Here is a 20,188-nt window from a genome sequence, read left to right as displayed (position 1 = left end):
CAGATTGCATTAGGTAGCCTTTTATTTATTTCCTTCACAGCGATCCTTGGAAGCAGTAACGGCACGGGCAGGAAGACGAAATTCCCAAGGATCAAGGCCCGAGTTCCTGCTGTGGCAACAGGGTAATAATTGAAAAATAATTGTCTTTTTTTTTTTTTTCTGTCAAAAGTTCATGAGTTTCATGGTAAAGATGAGGGAAGTGTTGTATTAGAGGAGAAGTATCCAACAGAAAGTTTACAGATGGTTGTCGTAATGGGTGGTTGTTTTTCAGGGTAAGTATGTAATCCAACTCTACTCCCATGCTTTCTTAGCCAAATTTGTCGGTTTATTGTTTTAGGCAAGTACATGAATATGTCTCCCTTAATCTGTCTGCTTGTCTAAATTCTACTTTTTTAAGGAGTATTAAGACTGTTTAGTGTGGTAGTTAGGTGCTCAGGTTCTGGAGCCAGAATTTTTGTATTTCAACCCCAGCTTCGTACTTTACAGTGTGGCTTCATGCAAGCTAAAGAATGCTCATCGTAAAATTGGGGGGAAAATAATAGTGCTTATTCCTTAGAGTTGTTGAGAGGATTAATTGAATTAATACACAAAAGGATTTAAAATAATTCACAGCACATAGTAAAATCTCTCCAAATGGTTATCATTATTGACGTATAACTCTGTTGTCCTGCAACGTTTTAGAACCATCCTTGGTTTCTGCTTTCTTTTCTAAATCTTGAATTATTCTAGAAAGTAGGAATTGCTATTTTGTTTCCTTTACAGATAAGAAAACTGGTTCAGAGAAGCCCACTCCTCTGATTCTGTGGTCTGTGTTCTTATCATCTGTGTCATCTATTTGGCACTTAAAGTATTTTATTTTACATGTATGTATATATGTGTGTGTATACTTTTTCTTTCCCAACCAGAACATGAACAACAGGGACTCTGTGCCATATAAAATTCTTGTGACCGATGCATCTAACATAGTGCCCTACACACTAGTGTTTGGTGATGATGATAATGTTTCCAGGGTGTTTTATTATGTTAACCAGAGGGCAACAATAGTGTTTTAAGCCTATTTTATTTAAAAAAGACTTCCAATTAGAAATCTGAGGTTTCCATATTGTAATAAAGAAGAAAACAGGTAGTCAAGAAATTGAGTTTTAAAATGCCCAAAGTTTGTGCTTTTCTTCCTTGTTTCAACATATATTTATTAAGTACCTACCAGGTATCGGTTAAGGCACTGGTCTAGCCTCTAGGAATATGGCAGTGAATCAGAGATAAGAAGGCAGCAACCAAGGATGGTATGAATTTTATTGTCTCGAGACTTACTGGTGTGAATTTTCACCAAACTTGTATTAAAATGAACCAGGTTGTACTAACCCAGGAATTTAAAAAAAAATCAGATTAATGAAATAAATAGAGTTCAAAAATGTACCCAAGTGACATTTCAGATTGCTTTGTTTATATCTATTCATGACATATTACTTCAGAAATTTATGATAGCTGTATGCATTTGTTCTTTTCTATAAATCTATAACCTCATCTAATTTAAAAAATATAGTTAGGTTTCTATCTTACATCATTCACGAATAAATGTGTGTGTAAAAACAAACAAACAAAAAAAGAAAATATAAAGATATAAATGAATGAAGATAGCACTAAAACCATAAAAACACCAGAAAAAATTAAAAGACTATATTTTAGCTTTTAGGGTAGGGAGGACCTTTCTAAGAATGTCACCAAGGTAGATGTCATAGAGTAAAAGATTGTTATACTTGAGTACATGAAAATTGTAAAACTGTGGTAGAGACACTATAATCAAACTTAATAAATGACAATAAGAAATTGTTTACAGCCAATATAAAAGGTAAAGGGTTCATATCCACGTATGAAAAGCTGAAAGCGGGTGCCTGGGTGGCTCAGTCGTTAAGTGTCTGCCTTCGGCTCGGGTCATGATCCCGGGGTCCTGGGATCGAGCCCCGTGTCAGGTTCCCTGCTCAGCGGGAGGCCTGCTTCTCCCTCTCCCACTCCCCCTGCTTGTGTTCTCTCTCTCACTATGTCTCTATCAAATAAATGGATAAAATCTTTACAAAAAAAAAAGAAAAGCTGAAAGCTTCTACACAAGAATAAACCAATATAAAAATTGTTGAAGGATATGAATAGAAAATATATGAAAGAAGAAATGGCCAGTGAACATGAAATGTGCCTAATTTGTCTAATAATCAAAGCAATACAAATTAAAACAAGATGATACCATTTTTCATCTAGCAGAAATATAAAAGATAACAGAATGTACTAGTGAAGGCATAGTAAAATGAACACCCTCATATGTTGTTAGTGGAAATACAAATTGGAACACCCATTTTGAACACCCATTTGGTTTAGATATATTTTGATGCACTCTTACAAAAGAAGCATAGCATAATGCAGCCATTGGAAAAAGTGAGATAACTATCCACTCTCTTGGAAAGTTGTATGTCTGTTATGTGCTAGGAGTGACACCAGGAGTTGTGGTGGGCTTTCTTTGAAATATTTTCAGAAAACTTGTATTTTAATGATTTATATTTTACCTAAAGGGATGACATTTCGATGCTTGTATTATGTCCAGGTCTTCAGTATAAAGGACAGTGGTGCCAGTGGTGAAGAATAATAGCTAAAAATAAGTGATTTAGAAGTATGTCATTTGGGAATACATTTTGTGTTTTTTACTATTTTACATGGGAGGGAATATAATTAACATTGTAGTTAAAACCATAGACTTTGGAGTCAGACTGATCTGGATTTGAATACTGATTCCACCATATGCTGGTGGAACTATGATAAGTTTCTTCTTCAAGCTTTATTTTTCTTATCTGTAAAGTGAGATGATTACAGACTCTACCTCATACTCCTATTGTGAGGATTAAATAAGATGATGTATATAAAAGCATTTAGCACTGTGCTTAGTTCATAATAAATACCTAAGTATTTATTATAAGTAAAGATTGTACTTTTTATTAAATAATGATATCTTTGAGCTTTGAATGCCTTAAAATTTCTTCATAAAGAAAAGTTTTAACAAATTGAATTTGGGATGCATTTTTTATTTAATTTTAAGATAATCGATTTTATTTACTATGCTATTTATAAACAAGCTTTTGTTATAATTACATTTCATTTCTGAAGTGTTGGGGATCCCCAAGACCAACCCCAGGTTCAGTGATTCACTTAGAAGGCTCACAGTTCTTAGGATAGAGTCATATTCGTGACTGTGATTTATTGCAGTGAAAGGATACCAAGCAAAATCAACAAAGAGAAAAGGCAAATGGGGCAAAATCCCAAGGAAAACAGGTGCAAACTTCCAAGAATCTTCTCCCAGTAGATTCACGTAGAACACACTTAATTCTTCCTATAATGAGTTCTGACATTTTGAAGTGCTGTCTACCAGAGAAGCTCACTAGAGACTCAGTGACAAAGGTCTTTATTGAAAGATAGTCATGTAGGTTATGTAGATATCCTCTACTGTCAAGTACCAGAATTTCAAACTTCTGGAAGGAAAGCAGACATTCTGCATAAGCCACATTGTTTTCACAAACACTTTAGTCACAGTGAGCCACTCTTATTAGGGAATGGTGGAAACCCTTCTGAAATCCAAGTTCCTAGGCACCAGCCAGGGGCCAATCTTGTCTCAGGCCTAATGTTAACTCTTTTCTGCACTTAGTGTCTCTTTTATGATTAAAAAAAAAAGTAATTTCTATCCCAGGACTGTTGTGCAGATTAGGAAGAGTGAATGTGGAGCACCTAGCACTATTCCTGACTCTTAGTGCACGATAAATAATATGTGCTGTAGCTGTCACAGTAAATTATAGGAGTCTCTAGCTCTTTTAGAGGTATTCTAATTAGAAAAACCAGAGTCTACTATAAGGAAGAAATTGAAAAATCTACCCTTCACTTCTCAAAGCAAGCAAAGCTAAAGTTTTATTTATATTAAAACTGTTTTTCAAACATTAGGGAGCAAATATTTTAGGGCTGTTTGACCTTTATCTTTCTGATTCTGTTAAAATATAGGTGATACAAGAAATGAAGCCAACAGGTACAGATCCAAGGATCTTATCTCTAGCTGCCGAAGTTGCAAAAAGTCCTGAACAAAATGTCCCTGTTATACTGTTGAAGTTAAAAGGTAAGAAAATCTTGGGGCACTTGGGTGGTGCAGTCAGTTGAGCATCTGACTCTTGGTTTCAACTCAGGTCGTGATCTCAGGGTTGTGCGATCAAGCCCTGCATTTGGCTCTGTGCTCAGTACAGAGTCTGTCTAAGACTCTTTTTCTGTCTCCTTCTGCTCCCCGCCCCCCCAAAATAAATAAATAAATCTTAAAAGAAAAAGTAAGAAAATCTTTTTGTGATTGGCTAATAACATTGTTTAAGTAACAAAATAATTCCATCATGGGTATAGTTTTGGTATTTGTTTCTAATTTGCTCAGAGAAATTTTAACATTGTGATAAAGCAGTGATTTTTTTTCTTTTTAAAAATATTTTTAGTTATTCAAACTATAAAAATACATAAAGCTCTTGGATTTATTGAACCAAAATAAGTATATCTTATTTCCTTTTGCCTTAGAAATAATAAACAACACTCCTTTAGGAAGCTCAGAGTTGAAGAAAATCAAACAAGATATATATTGTTATGACCTCATTCAGTATTGCCTTTTGGTGCTCAGTCAAGATTGTTCTCGAATCCAGGGAGGTTGGACTACAATTTCCCAGCTTACACAGATATTAAGGTAAAATGAAGCCATAAGTCCACTTGTTCTTGAGGGGTATAGTAGTAGATTCTTATTTATAACATTTGCTTCTTTTTATTCATCTGGTTAATAAGCCCTGGCAACCTTCTGTGTGGTAGGTTATGGTTGTACTTTTCCTTCATACCATATATTGTTGTTTGTAACTATATTTGTGAGTATTTCACTGTCTACAGTTTTGCTGCATAAGTCCTATGAAGATGATGATCATGTATTTTGCTCACCACTCAGTCTCAAGTACCTAACAGACTCTTTATTGACTAAAGAGTATATGAAGAAATGAAGATACTAAACGCACTGGCTCTATACTGGAAAAACTTAAAATAGGGATGAGATGACATCATACAGGGCTGAATGAAATAGGTGTGAAATGAAAGATATAAGCAAAGTATTATAGGAGAACAGATATAGTTGTTCCATATTGTGTTGATTTAGTTATCTCAATTGTATATTTCATTAGGTAACCCAAATTCTGTAAATAAAAATCAGAAGCAGCATGTACTGACATACTGCCATGCTAGAAATTGAGAGAACAGATCAAAATCGTTTATTTTAAAAGAGGCAAAAAAATAAACCAGTTGTTCTCAGTGCCTAAGCTACTTCCTAATTAAGTAGCTAAAAGCATGCATTGCTAATTGATCTTACCTTTCAAAACTGCTATTCCTAATTTGTTACTACATAAAGGCCAGATTCAAGGTGTATGGTTAGAAAAAAACAATTAATAATGTATATAATGTTCTTTTTTATACTTTAATTTTCAAGATTATTTCCTTAAGTAAATAAAGCCTTTGTTTTGATCAGATATATTGGTTCATGAAAATATTGAATGAGTAAGGCTCTCTGGGGTGAAATCCAAGTCTTAAGAAGTCCCCATATTTCTGAATGTACAAAAAACATAATTTTTATTTATTAATGTTCACAATCAAATTAAACACTCTTAAATAATTTAGGAACCAAATAAAAAGAGAAACTAATATATGTAAGCATTTTTCCATTAACTTCAGGACTGGTGTGCAAAAAAAAAAAGTACATTGAGCATTCCCCAGTTTTTAGCATACTCCTGGGTAGTCACTATTGCTTATCAGTGTCTTCACGTTATGTTAAAAAGTGTGTGACAGCAATATTTACTAATTAGAGACCATTCTTGGGTTGGGTACTCTTGTTAGTATCAGTCTACACAAATACTTTTTATTATCCAAGGGTTTGAATATACCCATTTTATATCCAGGGAGTGACTTTTATGTGCAGTTTCAAGAGGATTCATTTCTCTAAATGACTTTCTCTCCTTTAATGTAAATTACAAAGTGTTCCTAATAGAGCTAGGTTTTTACTGTTTACTCCTCTGCTATAAGGAATATGTAGTCAGATATTTTACAGACTTTAAGAAAATAGATCTCTTGGAGAGTAGAATTGGTATTAGAGTGTTTGATTTTTTAATCTGTCCCTGATAGACTAATCCTACCCTCGGTATTTTTTAGCTATCAGAGGTCTAAAAGGTATCAGTTAGCACAAATGTTTTTGGTGAATTAGACTCCCAAGATACTGTATTGCTTTTAAAGTGTTTGTAGCTCATTCACTGAAAACTTGCCTCATTTCTGTTATTTGTGAGTCAAGTATATTTTGTTTCCCAAAAGGTTGACAAGTAGGTTTTTAGGACATACGAGTCCTGGCTCTAAGTACAGGCAAAGTCCACACCACTTACTTTTCTAGAAAGTTGTAAAGGTTATTTTCCAGCAGTTCTTTTTTGACTTGGCAACAAAAGAGATAACTAAAAATTCTCATTAAGGCACAATGTTGTCTATAGAAGCTCTAGCATTCGATTGAAATTTATAATTAACACAAACTGAGTCACAGACTTGTGCTCGTATTTCAGCCATTGCTGTGTGGGCTTGGAGCCAGGAGAAGATGCAGAGGAATTTTACAATGAATTACTCCCATCAGCTGCAGAAAATTTTCTGGTTTTGGGGAGGCGATTGCAAACATGTTTCATCAATGCAGCTAAGGTATATGTGTTTATTTAGTGTTTTAATAGCCAAAATTCTTGAGATGTTCTACATTATTTTTCACATGTGCAGTATTTGGCTGAAAGTACAATTAGAGTAGTGGATTCAAACATTTTAAAAATTACAACCAAAAGTAATCTCTAGGTGTGAAATTTTAAAGTGCTGGCTGAGACATACTATATGACTTTTTGAAGGATCTGCCTTGCTTCATAACTTTGAGCAGCACCCATAGACATTTATTTCCATAGCACCTTCCTAAAACCTAGCTTCTACTTAAATTAAGAGTAGAGGAAAGTATTGTTCTGTGGCCCAGCACTTTTCTAATAGCTTCAGTGGCAAAAAACAATAAAGGTGAACTTTTTCTGTTTGATCTTTCAGATCTTCTGCAGTTGAAATATTTCAACCCAAACATAGGGCTTGTTCAATCCAACAATCATTTGTTGGATGGATTATGCTAAATGCTATATGTACTATCTTTTTTTTTTTAAACCCATGAGTTACTTAGAAGTATGTTGTTAATTTCCAAATATTTGAGAATTTTTTTAAAGTTTTTATTTAGATCCCAGCTAGTTAACATATAGTGTAATATTAGTTTCAGGTGTACAATTTAGTGATTCCACACTTCCATACAACACGTGTTGCTCATTACAAGTGCACTCCTTAATCCCCATCACCTATTTAACCCATCCCCCCACCCACCTCCCCTCTGGTAACCATCAGTTTGTTCTCTGTAGTTAAAGAGTCTATTTCTTGATTTGCCTCTTTTTTCCCCTATGCTGATTTGTTTTGTTTCTTAAATTCCACATATGACTGAATTTTCTTGATGTTTTATTGTTACCAATTTCAACCTTAATTCTCTTGTGGTCAGATAACATACTCTGTATCATTTCAATACTTTAAAATTTTTTCTGATTGTTTTATGGACCTTTTATCTTGGTGAATGTTTCATTACAAGCTGTCCTTGCTTTGTACAGTGCCATCTTAACTGAAACTCATGCATATTAGAACCATGTAAAGATTTTGATATGCTCAAGTTTCATTTAACATGGTACCATGCAAAAAGCAAGGACTGCCTGTGTACTTGAATGTGAACTCTGTGTTTGTTGTGTGGAATGTTCTGTGACTGTCAGATCAATTTGGTTATAGAACCTATAGGAATCATAAGTTTACAAGGCTGAAACTCCTTTATCTTGTAGTTCTTGGCTATGTATACATTTGGGCCTACTGCTATATTAAAGATTTTGCAGATTCACAACTTTTGTGAATTATGAAGAGAAATAACTATGTCATCAGATTTTCAATTCCATTTGAGGTGCTTTAAGTATATAAGGAATAGACACAGTCTTGTACTTAACGCCTAGGCTAATAAAGTAGGCAAGATCTTCAGATATTTCTTACAGAAAACCTGAGACAGATGTATCTTTAATTAAAAAAACCCAACAAATTAAAAAATTATGAGTGAAATTGAATGAGACATACAATATGGATAGGATAGGGATTTGAGTATAAGAAACAAGGCAGATGATCATAGGGAGAGAGAGGAAAAAATGAAACAAGATGAAACCAAAGAGGGAGACAAACCATAAGAGACTCTTAATCTCAGGAAACAAACTGAGGGTTGCTGGAGTGGAGGGGGTTAGGAGGGATGGGGTGGCTGGGTAATGGACATTGGGGAGCATGTGTGTTCTGGTGAGCTCTGTGTATTGTGTAAGACTGATGAATCACAAACCTGTACCCCTGAAGCAAATAATACATCTTAAGTTAATAATAAAAAATAAATAAAAAATATACCACAAAGAAAAAAAAAAAAGTATTGTTGGCAGGGAATTAAACTTACTAGTAGAATATAGGCTTTCTATGTAAATTAGTCACAAATTCTTCCAGCATCTCCACTGACATTTTGAGGGATGTTAGCATTAAATAAATTTTGCATATTTCTAGATTTAATTAATTCAAGTTAATTAAAGTGGCATGAGCTATGGGAATTTGTGTTAGACTTGATTTCTTTTCCTGGCTGTGCCAAAAACTAACTCTGGGTTCTTAGGCAAATCACTTGATTTCAGTGTACCTCAGTTTCCTCCTTTGTAAAATGATTTCTATCTCATGAATAGCTCAGACCATTAAGACAGCTTTATATTTTCTTCAGAGTACTTTTATTTAATATTAGGGGGATAGTAATTACATTCTTTTCATTTATATAGTCCTTTTCATTTATATAGTCCTTTAATAATATTTTCCTATTCTTTATTATGGTATTTGTATAGAGACTAAAAACTTTTTTAGTAATACATCAAAGGGAGTAAACCAGCTACAGAAAAGGAGGGCCACTTTACCACAGGGCGAAATTAAAAGATTTTTAAGAGATTACAAGAAAACTGAACTTACTAGTTTTATCTACCTAGGTGTTTCCCAATCAAAAAAAAAATTAATTAGCTAGCATAGTAGATCATGTGGTGGGACATACACAGGATGATCTGGCCTAAACTGTAGACTGGTTAAAATATACACATACGTATATATGCGTACATGTGTACATATATACATTCTTATATTTTGCCGTAAGAAAAACACCTATCCAAAAATTTTGAAATGATTTAAGGGTAAGTTTTCTTAACCAGTCTCAGAAGCCATGAATTTATGGGTGGCATTATCTAATGGGTTTTTTAAGGAAAATAGGAAGTCTAGGAGCCCAGTACTATTCTTTCAGATTGACAACAGTGAAGACATGACAACCATGCTCTTTCTGCTGTGTCTTTTGGCGAAACTGGCAAAAGCACTCTCCTGGACTAAAGGAATTCTTGATCTAATGTGACATTTCTTTCTTTTTTGTTTTTTGGGTTTTTTAAAATTGTATTTAAGTTAGCATGTGTCTGTTTTAGCACCTACCTAATCTTATGTGCTAGAATAATAGGAAGAAAATACATTTATTATTATGAAGAATAATCATTGTAATCATAATGTTTTTGGTGTTGTCATCATTACTTTTGTGCTAGAGTACAAACATTTGAGACATGGATAAAATTAGTGGCCTTTATACAACTTTCCACTGAAGTTACATGGCCAGTAAATGACAGAATTGTGAACAAAATCTGCTTCTTATTTGCCACTGTGACACATGCTCTAATCCAGAATAATTTCTCACTGTACTTTCCAAAAAGGAAGAAGTAGAAAAGTAGAAAGAATTGTCATTTATTTGTTGAGTAAATGCTAATTGAACATTTTACTATGTCAGAACTGTTTTAGACACTGAGTATATAATGGAGAGCTCAAGTAACATGGTCTCTGCTTTCATGGAGTCATGGATTAGAAGCTGTAACTGAAATGTACTAATAATAATGCTTTACATGCTGACACATTTGCATAGAGCAGTGATTTTCAACCCTGGCTGCATAACCAAATCACCCACCTAACTGTAAAAATACAGATGTCCAGACTTTGACTTTGGAGATTCAAATTTAGTATGTTTGGGTTAAAGCCTGTATATGGGTATATTACAAAACAAAAACAAAGAAAACTCCATGGTGATTTTGATGCATAGCTAGTGTTGGGTATGTTGTCTCATTTGACCTCTGGATAACAACCATTTCTCTAGTAAGTAGAGTAGGTATGACTAGCCTGTAACACAAATTTTATAAATTAAGAAACTAAAGGCTACAAGATCATGAATAGCTAAGTAAGATCCAGCAACCAGGTCCTCTGATTCCACAGAGGGAAGTTTCTCTTTTTTTTTTTTTTTTTTTTAATAAAACAATTGCAGAAAAGTAAATTGGGTTTGTGTGTGTGTACTAAGGGTGAAGAAAAAGATGAATTACTACACTCTTTCCAAATAGTGACTGATTCTCTCTTCTGGCTCTTGGGAGGCCATGTTCAACTCATCCAAAATGGTAAGAGAAAAGATTTTTAAGATAACTGATAATCATTGTAAAGTACCTGCTAACAACTTGATTTTTTTTTTCTAAAAATAAATACATCATTAACTATACAGACAGCCACAGTTAAATGAAACTACATTGAAATAACCCCACACGCAAAAAATAAAAGCCCACTTGGACATTCCAGCTTTAAATAACCAACATTGACAATGTGAATATTAAAGAGAAAATTGCTTAAATATAATTTTATTCTTAGCTTTTTCTATTTAGCAAATCCAAGTTAAGGATTAATGATAATTTTAACAATTTAGTTTAGGGAAAAAATTTTCAAAGTTCCAAAGATTACACATGTATTTTAGACTTACTGTGAGGAGAAATCCCTATGTATAGAGTGGATATGACTTAATTCATAGCCTAACTATTCATGTAAGAGTAAGCTTTTATATATTGACATTTTTACTGAACTTGAAAGTTATTTTATAGGATGTTTCTACACTTAACATTGAGAAATATAAATATGCATTAAGTTTTTTTAAAAGATTTTATTTGTTTATTTGAGAGAGAGTGTGTGCGCAAGAGAGGGGGAAGGGACAGAGGGAGAGGCAGACTCCCCACTGAGTGGGGAGCCCGTGCTGGGCTCGATCCCAGAACCCCGAGATCATGCCCTGAGCCCAAGGCAGACTCTTTACCAACTGAGCCACCCAGGCACCCTATGCATTAGTTTTATATTATATTTTCTTAAGACTGGGAAAGTAATCTTTATTGATAATTGTGGCAACATTTGTGTCCTCTTGAAAGATTAAATCTAAGATAATTATATAAGAACAATATAAGAACATTGTTTGACTTTTCTTAAAAAGTAAAAATTGAATTTTTATTTTTAATTTAATTTTTTTTTCTCGGAATTATGCATGCACATAAAGAATCAAATAGTTCTCTACGGATTGTTAAAAACACAATCCCCGTTCCTTGTGCCTCACTTCATTTCCCATTTTCTAAAGGCAGCCACTTCAATTAGTATAACTAATACTTTGGGTAGTTATATCCATTTTTTTTTTTAATTATGTTAGTCACCATACAGTACATCATTAGTTTTTGATGTAGTGTTCCATGATTCATTATTTGAGTTATATCCATTTGAAGCTAAGTACATGCAGAAACCAAGTCCTGTGATTCCCCAAAGAGCAGTGTCTCTGTCTCTCTCTCTATTACTTAGATACTTCCTTTTCTTTAAAAGCAGTACCTATTAGTTTCCCGTTATGAAACAAATATTATTATAAAGTTCCCAATTTAAACAACCTTTACCAAAAATAAAAAGTACTTAGTTTTAGTATAGTGGAATGTAAAAGACCTAGTAAAAAGAGAGACAGCAGGAGAGAGAATACCTGAATACAACTTTTAAAATATGCCAATTTTTTTTTTTTTAAATAATAGCTGTAACAAAAGTGACAATGTTCCCCAGGTCAATCTGAGTTTTAAAATATCAATAATGTATTAAAACTAAATGGCTGTGAAATTCATATACAAAATTGGGATCTCCAATAACCTTTCTCTCTAAAAAGAATCAGCTTTTTGGAGAAGTGGCTGGCTGACTGTATGTCTGGGGTAGAAAATATGCAAGGTAAGCCTAAAATATTTTGAATACCAGATAGAGAGGAAGCAATCAAAGTTTATTAGGATTCTGTGAAAAGTACTCAGCCAAAATAAGGAGGCTTCTATTATCCAAAAATGGGAAATTTGAACAGTAATAAGGATAATAACTACTGAGGATTGAAACACATCAAATATAGTGAGACTATTAAAAAAATTATCATTAGATAGAGAACCAATTCATTTTGAAAACTGGTAAATGAAGAATCCAGCATTTATCTTGCCTTTTCTTATGTATCAATGAGGAGAAATTTCTCTTTATAGAAGTATTCCAACTAATAGGTGAAAAAGGAAAGCTAGATTGTTACCATTGTACAACTATTAATGAATGAACAAATTTAGGAATTAATCATCCGTCACTGTCAAAATTTCAGAAGTACTTCCTAATGGCTCATCATAACCTCACATATGAAATGTAGATGTCAAAAATTCAAACCTGAATCATTTTGATTCCCCAGCTCCAATTACCAATTTATAGAAGGTCAGAGAAACATTAAATTACATCCCATGAGTACAATTAGGAAAACTAGCTTGTGAGAAGCTCATAGGACAATTAACATAGTTTTGTCAACAAATAAAATGTAAGGGTAAAAAAAAGGTAGAGGAGGAATCCATAGATTAAACGAAATTTGAAAGATAACCAATTAACATTGTATAATATGTGCAATGGGTGGATCTTATTTGGATCTTGATTCAAACAAACTTAAAAATCTGCAAAACATTTGGAAATTGGAGCACTGACTGAATATTTGATAAAATTAAGGAGTCATGATTATATAGGTTACATAATGGTTATGTTTTATTTTTTAATAATTCATATCTTTTGGGAGTATATATTGAAATACTTGTGGATTAAATAATTTGATATCTTGGATTTACTTCAAAATAAAATGGGAGGCTTTGAAGTGAATGGGCTAGGTGACATAAGATTGGCCATAAGTTGATCACTGGTAAGGTCGAATGACTGGTACATGCAGAGTCAGGATATTATTCGCTCGTGTAGGTTTGAAGCTTGCATTATAAAAAGCTTAAATGGGCAAAAGTATCAGTTTTTGTTTTGGGGACCAAATAGTTATTTGACACTCAGTAAAACAACTACATTTGAAAAATGGAATAGGGGCTCCAAAAATAAGTTATATAATAATATAAATCAAACACTGTAAAAAGAAAATGGAATGACTCTTTAATAAATTATTTTAGCATAACTTTTTCCAATATAGACAAAAAGATAAATATATATATACTACATACTACTTGAGTTCAATGAATTCAGAGTTTAAAAAATTTACTAATAAAACATCTTTAAGTAGACAAAAATGAAATGATATACTTATCCCAGTTATAAAAAAGAATATTTTTACTATTGAAGTAATAGAAAGTAAGAAGACATAGAAATATTTAGTAGTAGTGGAATTAATTTTTTTGAAGTTGTTAAATGTTACAAAAATGATGTTTAGTAAAATATTGATATATTGGACTCTGTAAATAGAAGAGTAATTAATATGTGAAAGAAATCAACTATGTTCTTTCAGGAGAGAAAAAGAGGAAAAGAGTAAAGTTTCATGGAAGCTAGGATAGTATTCACAGGTGTGCCTTGCCTGCACACCTGACCCCACTTTTAATTAAAATTCTGATCAGTTAATGAAGAAGGGAATAGAAACTGACATTTACTGGGAACCTGCCCTGTTCTCGGACTTCTGCAATAGTCTGTGAGAGAGCTAGTCTAGCTTTATTGATGAAGAAATGGGTGTTCTGAGAGGTTAAGCAACTTGCATAAGCATCCAATGTCAGGTCTTCATAACTGGCTGCTCAGAGCCTAAAAATTATAAACCAGTAAAAACAAATGTTGTTTTGTAAGTAATAATTTCATTATTATTTAAGACAAAATATTAGCAAACATGGTACATTATATAAAATAATTCAGTGTTTTAATGATGTAAGCCACTGTTTACAGTTGTAAGTACCATCCATTCCTTCATATTCTCTCTTCTTCACAGGAAATTTCATTTTATTCACTGAAATTTATTGCTAGAAAGAGATTCAAATTTAGGATATGTTTTATTTTGTTTCTTATTTAATGGAAGATAACAGTAGAGTCTTAGTTTAGTATTTGTGGATGCTTTCTATTTACATCTTTCATAAAATGGAATGACTTTTTTATGGTTACTTAAACTGTCCATCTTAAAATCTTCTTTATTGTAAAGTATACAAAAGCAGAATTGTTAGCAGAATGGTCCTGCTTTCATTTGGTTTTAAAAGGACAAATGAATCCCAATTGTATAATAAAAGATACATTTAATTTTAATTTTTTTTTTCTCTTTTAGTACTACAAAGTGATCATTTCCTGCACTTACTGCAAACTGACAATGTTCAAATAGGATCTACAGTCATGACTATGCTACAGAACATACTACAGATCAACAGGTGATTTGGTTTTACAAAGTATTTATCAAAGTATTTATAATTTTTAACTCCAGAAGCATTACCAGTTTTATTCAATTACATATGACTTGTACATGATACTTCAAGAGCTCTGTTATTACCATTGTCTTTCAGAAAAGAATATAAAATACCATCAAAGACTGGAAATTTATTGTTGAATTGGTATCTCAGAGCTTAAGAGATTTTAGACCAATCTCAGGCTTAGAGAAGAAATATGGTGATATCTGAAGAAAAATATTGGGATCACAATAAAAAATGCTTAATTGTTTATTTATTCAGCAAACTGCAAGCTTACTATTATGGCACATGCTTCAGAATGGCATAAAAGAACTAACTGGCAATTTTTCCAGGTTAAAATGGAAAAAAGAATATATACAGTTGTAATAATTGACTCTTCCAGTTCCATATGGATTTATTATGCATCTGTTATGTGCCAAGTATGTGTGTATCATTGAGTTCTCAAAGTTGATTAAGATATAAAACTTGCTTTCAAGTAGCTTACAGTGTAGTGGAAGAGACCAACCCATGAACATAATTATATTATAACATATTAAGTTAAAATTATAAAAGTATGCACAAGTGTTAAAGGAGCTCCTATCCCAAACTGAGGGGTGATGCTTCCAGAAGAAGGTAACACCTGAGGTGAAACTTTAAGTTTGAAAAATTAGCCAGAAAGGAAAAAGAGAAGAGAAAGCAGTTTTTCTAGGCAGAGGTAGCAATGTAAACAAATGCACAGAGATAAGAAACAACATGCTGAGGATAAAAAGTGGGTACAATTTATCGTTGCTGGCATTTAAAAAGTTTGGCATGTGGAGGTGGCTATCAGGTTCTGCAGACTTAAGTCATAAAGAACTTATATGCTGTGTTAAGGATAATAGCAGATGCTTAATCAACTGAGCCACCCAGGCAGCCCTTAATAAGAACATTTTTATCACTAAGTACCAACAAAGGTTTCCCCCACTATCTGAAAGTAAAGCATTCTTATAAAACCTTTCCTAAGCCAAAATGGCATAAAGCAAAGAAACAGCATGAATTTATATGGAAAAAAATTTTGAGCCTTCTAAGACCCAAAAGATAACCTCCCAGGTTTTTCTGATACCTTAAGACACATCTTGTTAAAGGATGCATAGAATAAATTGAGATAAAACACAGATGCTTACAGGCAGCTCAAAGTGATGGCAACTTGATGCTGAGATACTGAGTGCAGTTGCCAGGGAAGGAGCTTGGTGGTACCACTCTGGCTTCTTGTGGTGCACTGCCTTGTGTGCACTGCCTCTCTAACAGCTTGCTGCAAAACAAATGCTGAATGCTATTTTCACTTTTCACCTTTTTTTGTAAAAGCAACAATCTTCAGATTTCTTTTAGTTAGCAAAAAACAAATACTAATGTAGGTATTTAATAGAAGTCAAGTGGTGTAATGCAAACTTTTGAAAAGCAGGGGATACCTGTATTAGAAGAAAAAAGTGTCAGATCATTGCCCTCAGCTTCCACTTTAGGAAGCTAAGAAGAGGGAATTCAATTGAAGCAGAAGAAAGAAAATTATAGGGACACCTGGCTGGCTCAGTTGGTAGAGTGTGCAGCTCTTGATCTCAGGGTTGTGAGTTCGAGCCCCATAGTGGAGGTAGAGATTACTTAAAAAAATAAAATAAAATCTTAAAAAAGAAGAAAGAAAATGATAAAGATCAAAGCAAAAATCAGTAAAATAGTAAAAACAGTAGAGAAAATCAATGAAACCATAAGCTGATTTTTTTTTTTTTTGTACTGTTGGATTTAGTTTTTTAAGCTGATTCTTTGACAAGGTCAATGAAATTAATAAACCTGTAAGGAAAGACTGATCAGGGGAAAAAGAAGAGAATACAATCTACCAATGTCAGGAATTAGGAGACAACACAATAAAGTCAATAGATATTAAAAAATATTATATTTATATCATAAAGTAAACAACTTTATGCTTGTTAAGGTAAGATGGACAAGTTCTTTGAAAGACTCAGACTACCAAAATTTAAGAAGCAACAGAAAGCAGCAGTAGATAATCTGAATAGCTTATAACTATGAGTTTGTAGCTAAAACACTTCCAACAAATAAAACTCCATGATTAGACAGCTTTTTCACTGGTAATTTCTACTAAACATTTAATGAAGAAGTAATCCTAAACAAATTCTTCCAGAAAATTGAAGAGAAGGAAATACTTCCCAATTCATAATAAGAGGTCAGCATTACTTGATAACAAACCAAAGACATAATATATTAAAACCCAGGAGTATATTAAAAAGTTAATACGTTTTGGGGGCGCCTGGGTGGCTCAGTTAAGTTAAGTGTCTGCCTTTGGCTCAGGTCACGATCCCAGGCGGCTGGGATTGAGCCTCGCAGTGGGCTCCCTGCTCAGCAGGGAGTCTGCTTCTCCCTCTGCCCCTCCCCCTGGTCATGTTCCCCCCCTCAAATAAATAAATAAAATCTTTTAAAGAAAAAGGTTAATACATTTTGAATAAGTTGCCTTTGTCCCAGGAATTCAGGGCTGGTATAATATTCTAAAGTCAAGCAATGTAATTCATCATATTAATAAAACAAAAAGGGAAAAACATATATCGATAGATACAGAAAAGCATTTGAAAAATCCATTATCCATTCCTGATTTTTCAAAAAGAAATACTTTCAGCATAGTACTAGTAGAAGATAGAACTTTCTTAGCGTGTTGAAAGGCATCCAGGAAAAACCTACTTAATGGTAAAATGCTAAATGCTTTCCTTATATGACCATGGACAAGACAAGGATCTCCACTCCGATCACTTCTAATCAACATTATATTGGAGTTTCTAGCCTGTACAGTCAAGAAGAAAAAGAAAAGTTATCTGTACAGACAGGAAGAAACAAAGCTCTCTGTATTTGGAGACAACATTGTCATTTATGTAGAAAAACTAATGCAATGTGCAAAGAAGCTACTAAAACTAATAAGTGAGTATAGCAAGGGTAGTAGGATATAAAGTCAGTACAAAAATATAATTGAAGTTTTATATCATCAATTGATACTCAGAAATTGAAATTTTAAGATATTGCAACTTATAATAGCATAAAAATATGAAATATGTAGGGTTAAATCTGACAAAAGATGGCAAAGACCTATTCACTTAAATCTATAAGACATTGCTGAGAGGAATTAAAGAATGTAAATAAATGGAAAGATACACTATGTTGATAGATGAATGGTGCAATATTAAGATCTCAGTTCTCTCTAAATTGATATATATTTTAAATACAGTCCCACTCAAAATCTTGTTTTTGTAGAAATTGACAAACTGATTCCTACAATTCATTGAAAATCAAAGGACCTAAAATATAAAATAGCCTAACCATCTCTGAAAATGAACAAAGTTGGAGAGCTAACACTACCCAATTTTAAGACTTTATAAAGCTAGTATAATTAAGACAATGAGGGACGCCTGGGTGGCTCAGTCAGTTGAGCATCTGCCTTTGGCTCAGGTCATGGTCCCAGGGTCCTGGGATTGAGTCCCGCATCCAGCTCCTTGCTCGGCGGGGAGTCTGTTTCTCCCTCTGCCTGCCTTTTCCCCTGCTTGTGTGCTCTGTCTCTCTCGCTCTCTCTGACAAATAAATAAAATCGGGGTGCCTGGGTGGCTCAGTCATTAAGCGTCTGCCTTCAGCTCAGGTCATGATCCCAGGGTCCTGGGATCGAGCCCCGCATCCGGCTCCTTGCTCAGCGGGAAGCCTGCTTCTCCCTCTCCCACCCCCCCTGCTTGTGCCCCCTCTCGCTGTCTCTCCCTCTCTGTCAAACAAACAACAACAAAAAAATCTTAAAAATAAATAGTAACTAAAATCTTTTAAAAAAATAATTAAGACAATGAGGTATTGATACAAAGATAGGCAAATATATTTGGAACAGAATAGAATCCAGCAATAGACTTGCACATATATAAACAACTGATTTTCAAGAGGTGTAAAGGTCATTCAGTGGGAAAAGGATAGTCTTTTTAAGAGTGATGGAACAATTGGCTATCAGTATTTAAAGAAAACAATATCGATCTATACCTCTTAACCAGTACAAAAGTTAATTCAAAATGGATAATAGACCTAAATGTAAAATCTTAACTACAAAACTTCTTGAAGAAAAATAGTAGAAAGCCATTATGACCTTGGGTTGCATAAAATTTCTTAGATTCTTAGATATGACACCAAAAGTAAAATCCATGAAAGAAGAAATTGATTAGACTTCATCAAAATTTTAAGTCTGCTCTTCAAAAGACACTTTAAGAAATGAAAGACAATACACACTGGCAGAAAATATTTGCAAAGCATGTATCTTAAGTGTTTTTATTTGGAATATATAAAAACTCTCAAAAATTTTTTAAAAGGCCCAATGCGAAAAATGAGCAAAAGATTTGAACAGACACTTCATGAAGAAGATACATGAATGGCAAATAAGCACATAAAAAGGGACCCCCGGGTGGCTCAGTCGGTTAAGCCTCTGCCTTCGGCTTGGGTCATGAGTCCAGTGTCCTGGGATTGAGTCCTCCATCGGGTTCCTTACTTGGCAGGGAGCCTGCTTCTCCCTCTCCTCTGCCTGCCATTCCCCCCGCTTGTGTTCTCTGTCTGTCTCTGACAAATAAGATCTTTAAAAAACACACACAAAAAGATGTTCAGCAACATTAGTCATTAGGGAGATACCATTATACACTTGCTAAATGGCTAAAATTTAATACACTGACCCAAGTGTTGATAAGAATATGGAGGAATCAAACACTGCTAGCAGGAGTGCTAAAATTGTACAGTCATTTTGGAAAGTAGTTTGACATTTTCTTACAAGCCTGTACCTACCATATTATCCATCCATTCCACTTCTAGGTGGAATAGATTTTAAGTCTGCTCGTCAAAAGACACTTTAAGAAATGAAAAAGACAATACACACTGGCAGAAAATATTTGCAAAGCATGTATCTCAAGTGTTTTTATCTGGAATATATAAAAACTCTCAAAAATTTTTTAAAAGGCCCAGTGCAAAAAATGAGCAAAAGATTTGAACAGACACTTGCTCTGTCTGTTTGCTCAAGAAAAATGAAAGCATGTGTCCATACAAAGACTTGTATACAAATGTTAATAGCAGTTTTATCTGTAATAGCCAATGACTAGAAAGGACTCAAATGTCCATTACAGGTGAACAAACTATGTGGTATGTCCATACAATAGGCTACTACTCAGCAGGAAAAAAAAAAGGAATGAACTATTCATACATTATACAATACAGATGAATATCAAAATAATTGTGCTGAGTGAAAGAAGTCAGGCAAAAAAATACATACTGTATGATTCCATTTGTATAAAATTCTAGAAAATGTAAACTAATTTATAGTGACAGAAAATAGATCAGTTGTTGTCTGGAGAGGCTGCCGAAGAGGTGAAGGAGGGGGGACTACAATGAAGCACAAGGAAACTTTATGGTACAATGGATATGTT

The 20,188-nt window shown here is 33.7% G+C and overlaps 1 protein-coding gene across 3 annotated transcripts in view; it reads left to right on the top strand.

Moving 5' to 3' along the window:
* IQCB1 (IQ motif containing B1) overlaps positions 1-20,188 on the top strand; it is a 54,275-nt gene that overhangs the window by 569 nt on the left and 33,518 nt on the right. For all 3 annotated transcript variants that reach the window (XM_064597336.1, XM_045902972.3, XM_045902973.3), the window contains exons 2-7: positions 41-122; positions 4,030-4,141; positions 4,579-4,741; positions 6,633-6,762; positions 10,553-10,646; positions 14,609-14,708. In XM_064597336.1, the coding sequence (XP_064453406.1) occupies positions 4,042-4,141; positions 4,579-4,741; positions 6,633-6,762; positions 10,553-10,646; positions 14,609-14,708 (587 nt within the window). In that variant the 5' untranslated portion in view covers positions 41-122; positions 4,030-4,041. The remainder of the gene's footprint in view (positions 1-40; positions 123-4,029; positions 4,142-4,578; positions 4,742-6,632; positions 6,763-10,552; positions 10,647-14,608; positions 14,709-20,188) is intronic.

The sequence above is a fragment of the Mirounga angustirostris genome, unplaced genomic scaffold (assembly GCF_029215605.1).
Source record: "Mirounga angustirostris isolate CCGP_5_RB_7025 unplaced genomic scaffold, mMirAng1.0.hap1 SCAF_1, whole genome shotgun sequence".
Classification (NCBI taxonomy): domain Eukaryota; kingdom Metazoa; phylum Chordata; class Mammalia; order Carnivora; family Phocidae; genus Mirounga; species Mirounga angustirostris.
Note: the sequence above shows the minus strand (reverse complement) of the source record. Positions and strands in the feature narration are given on the sequence as shown.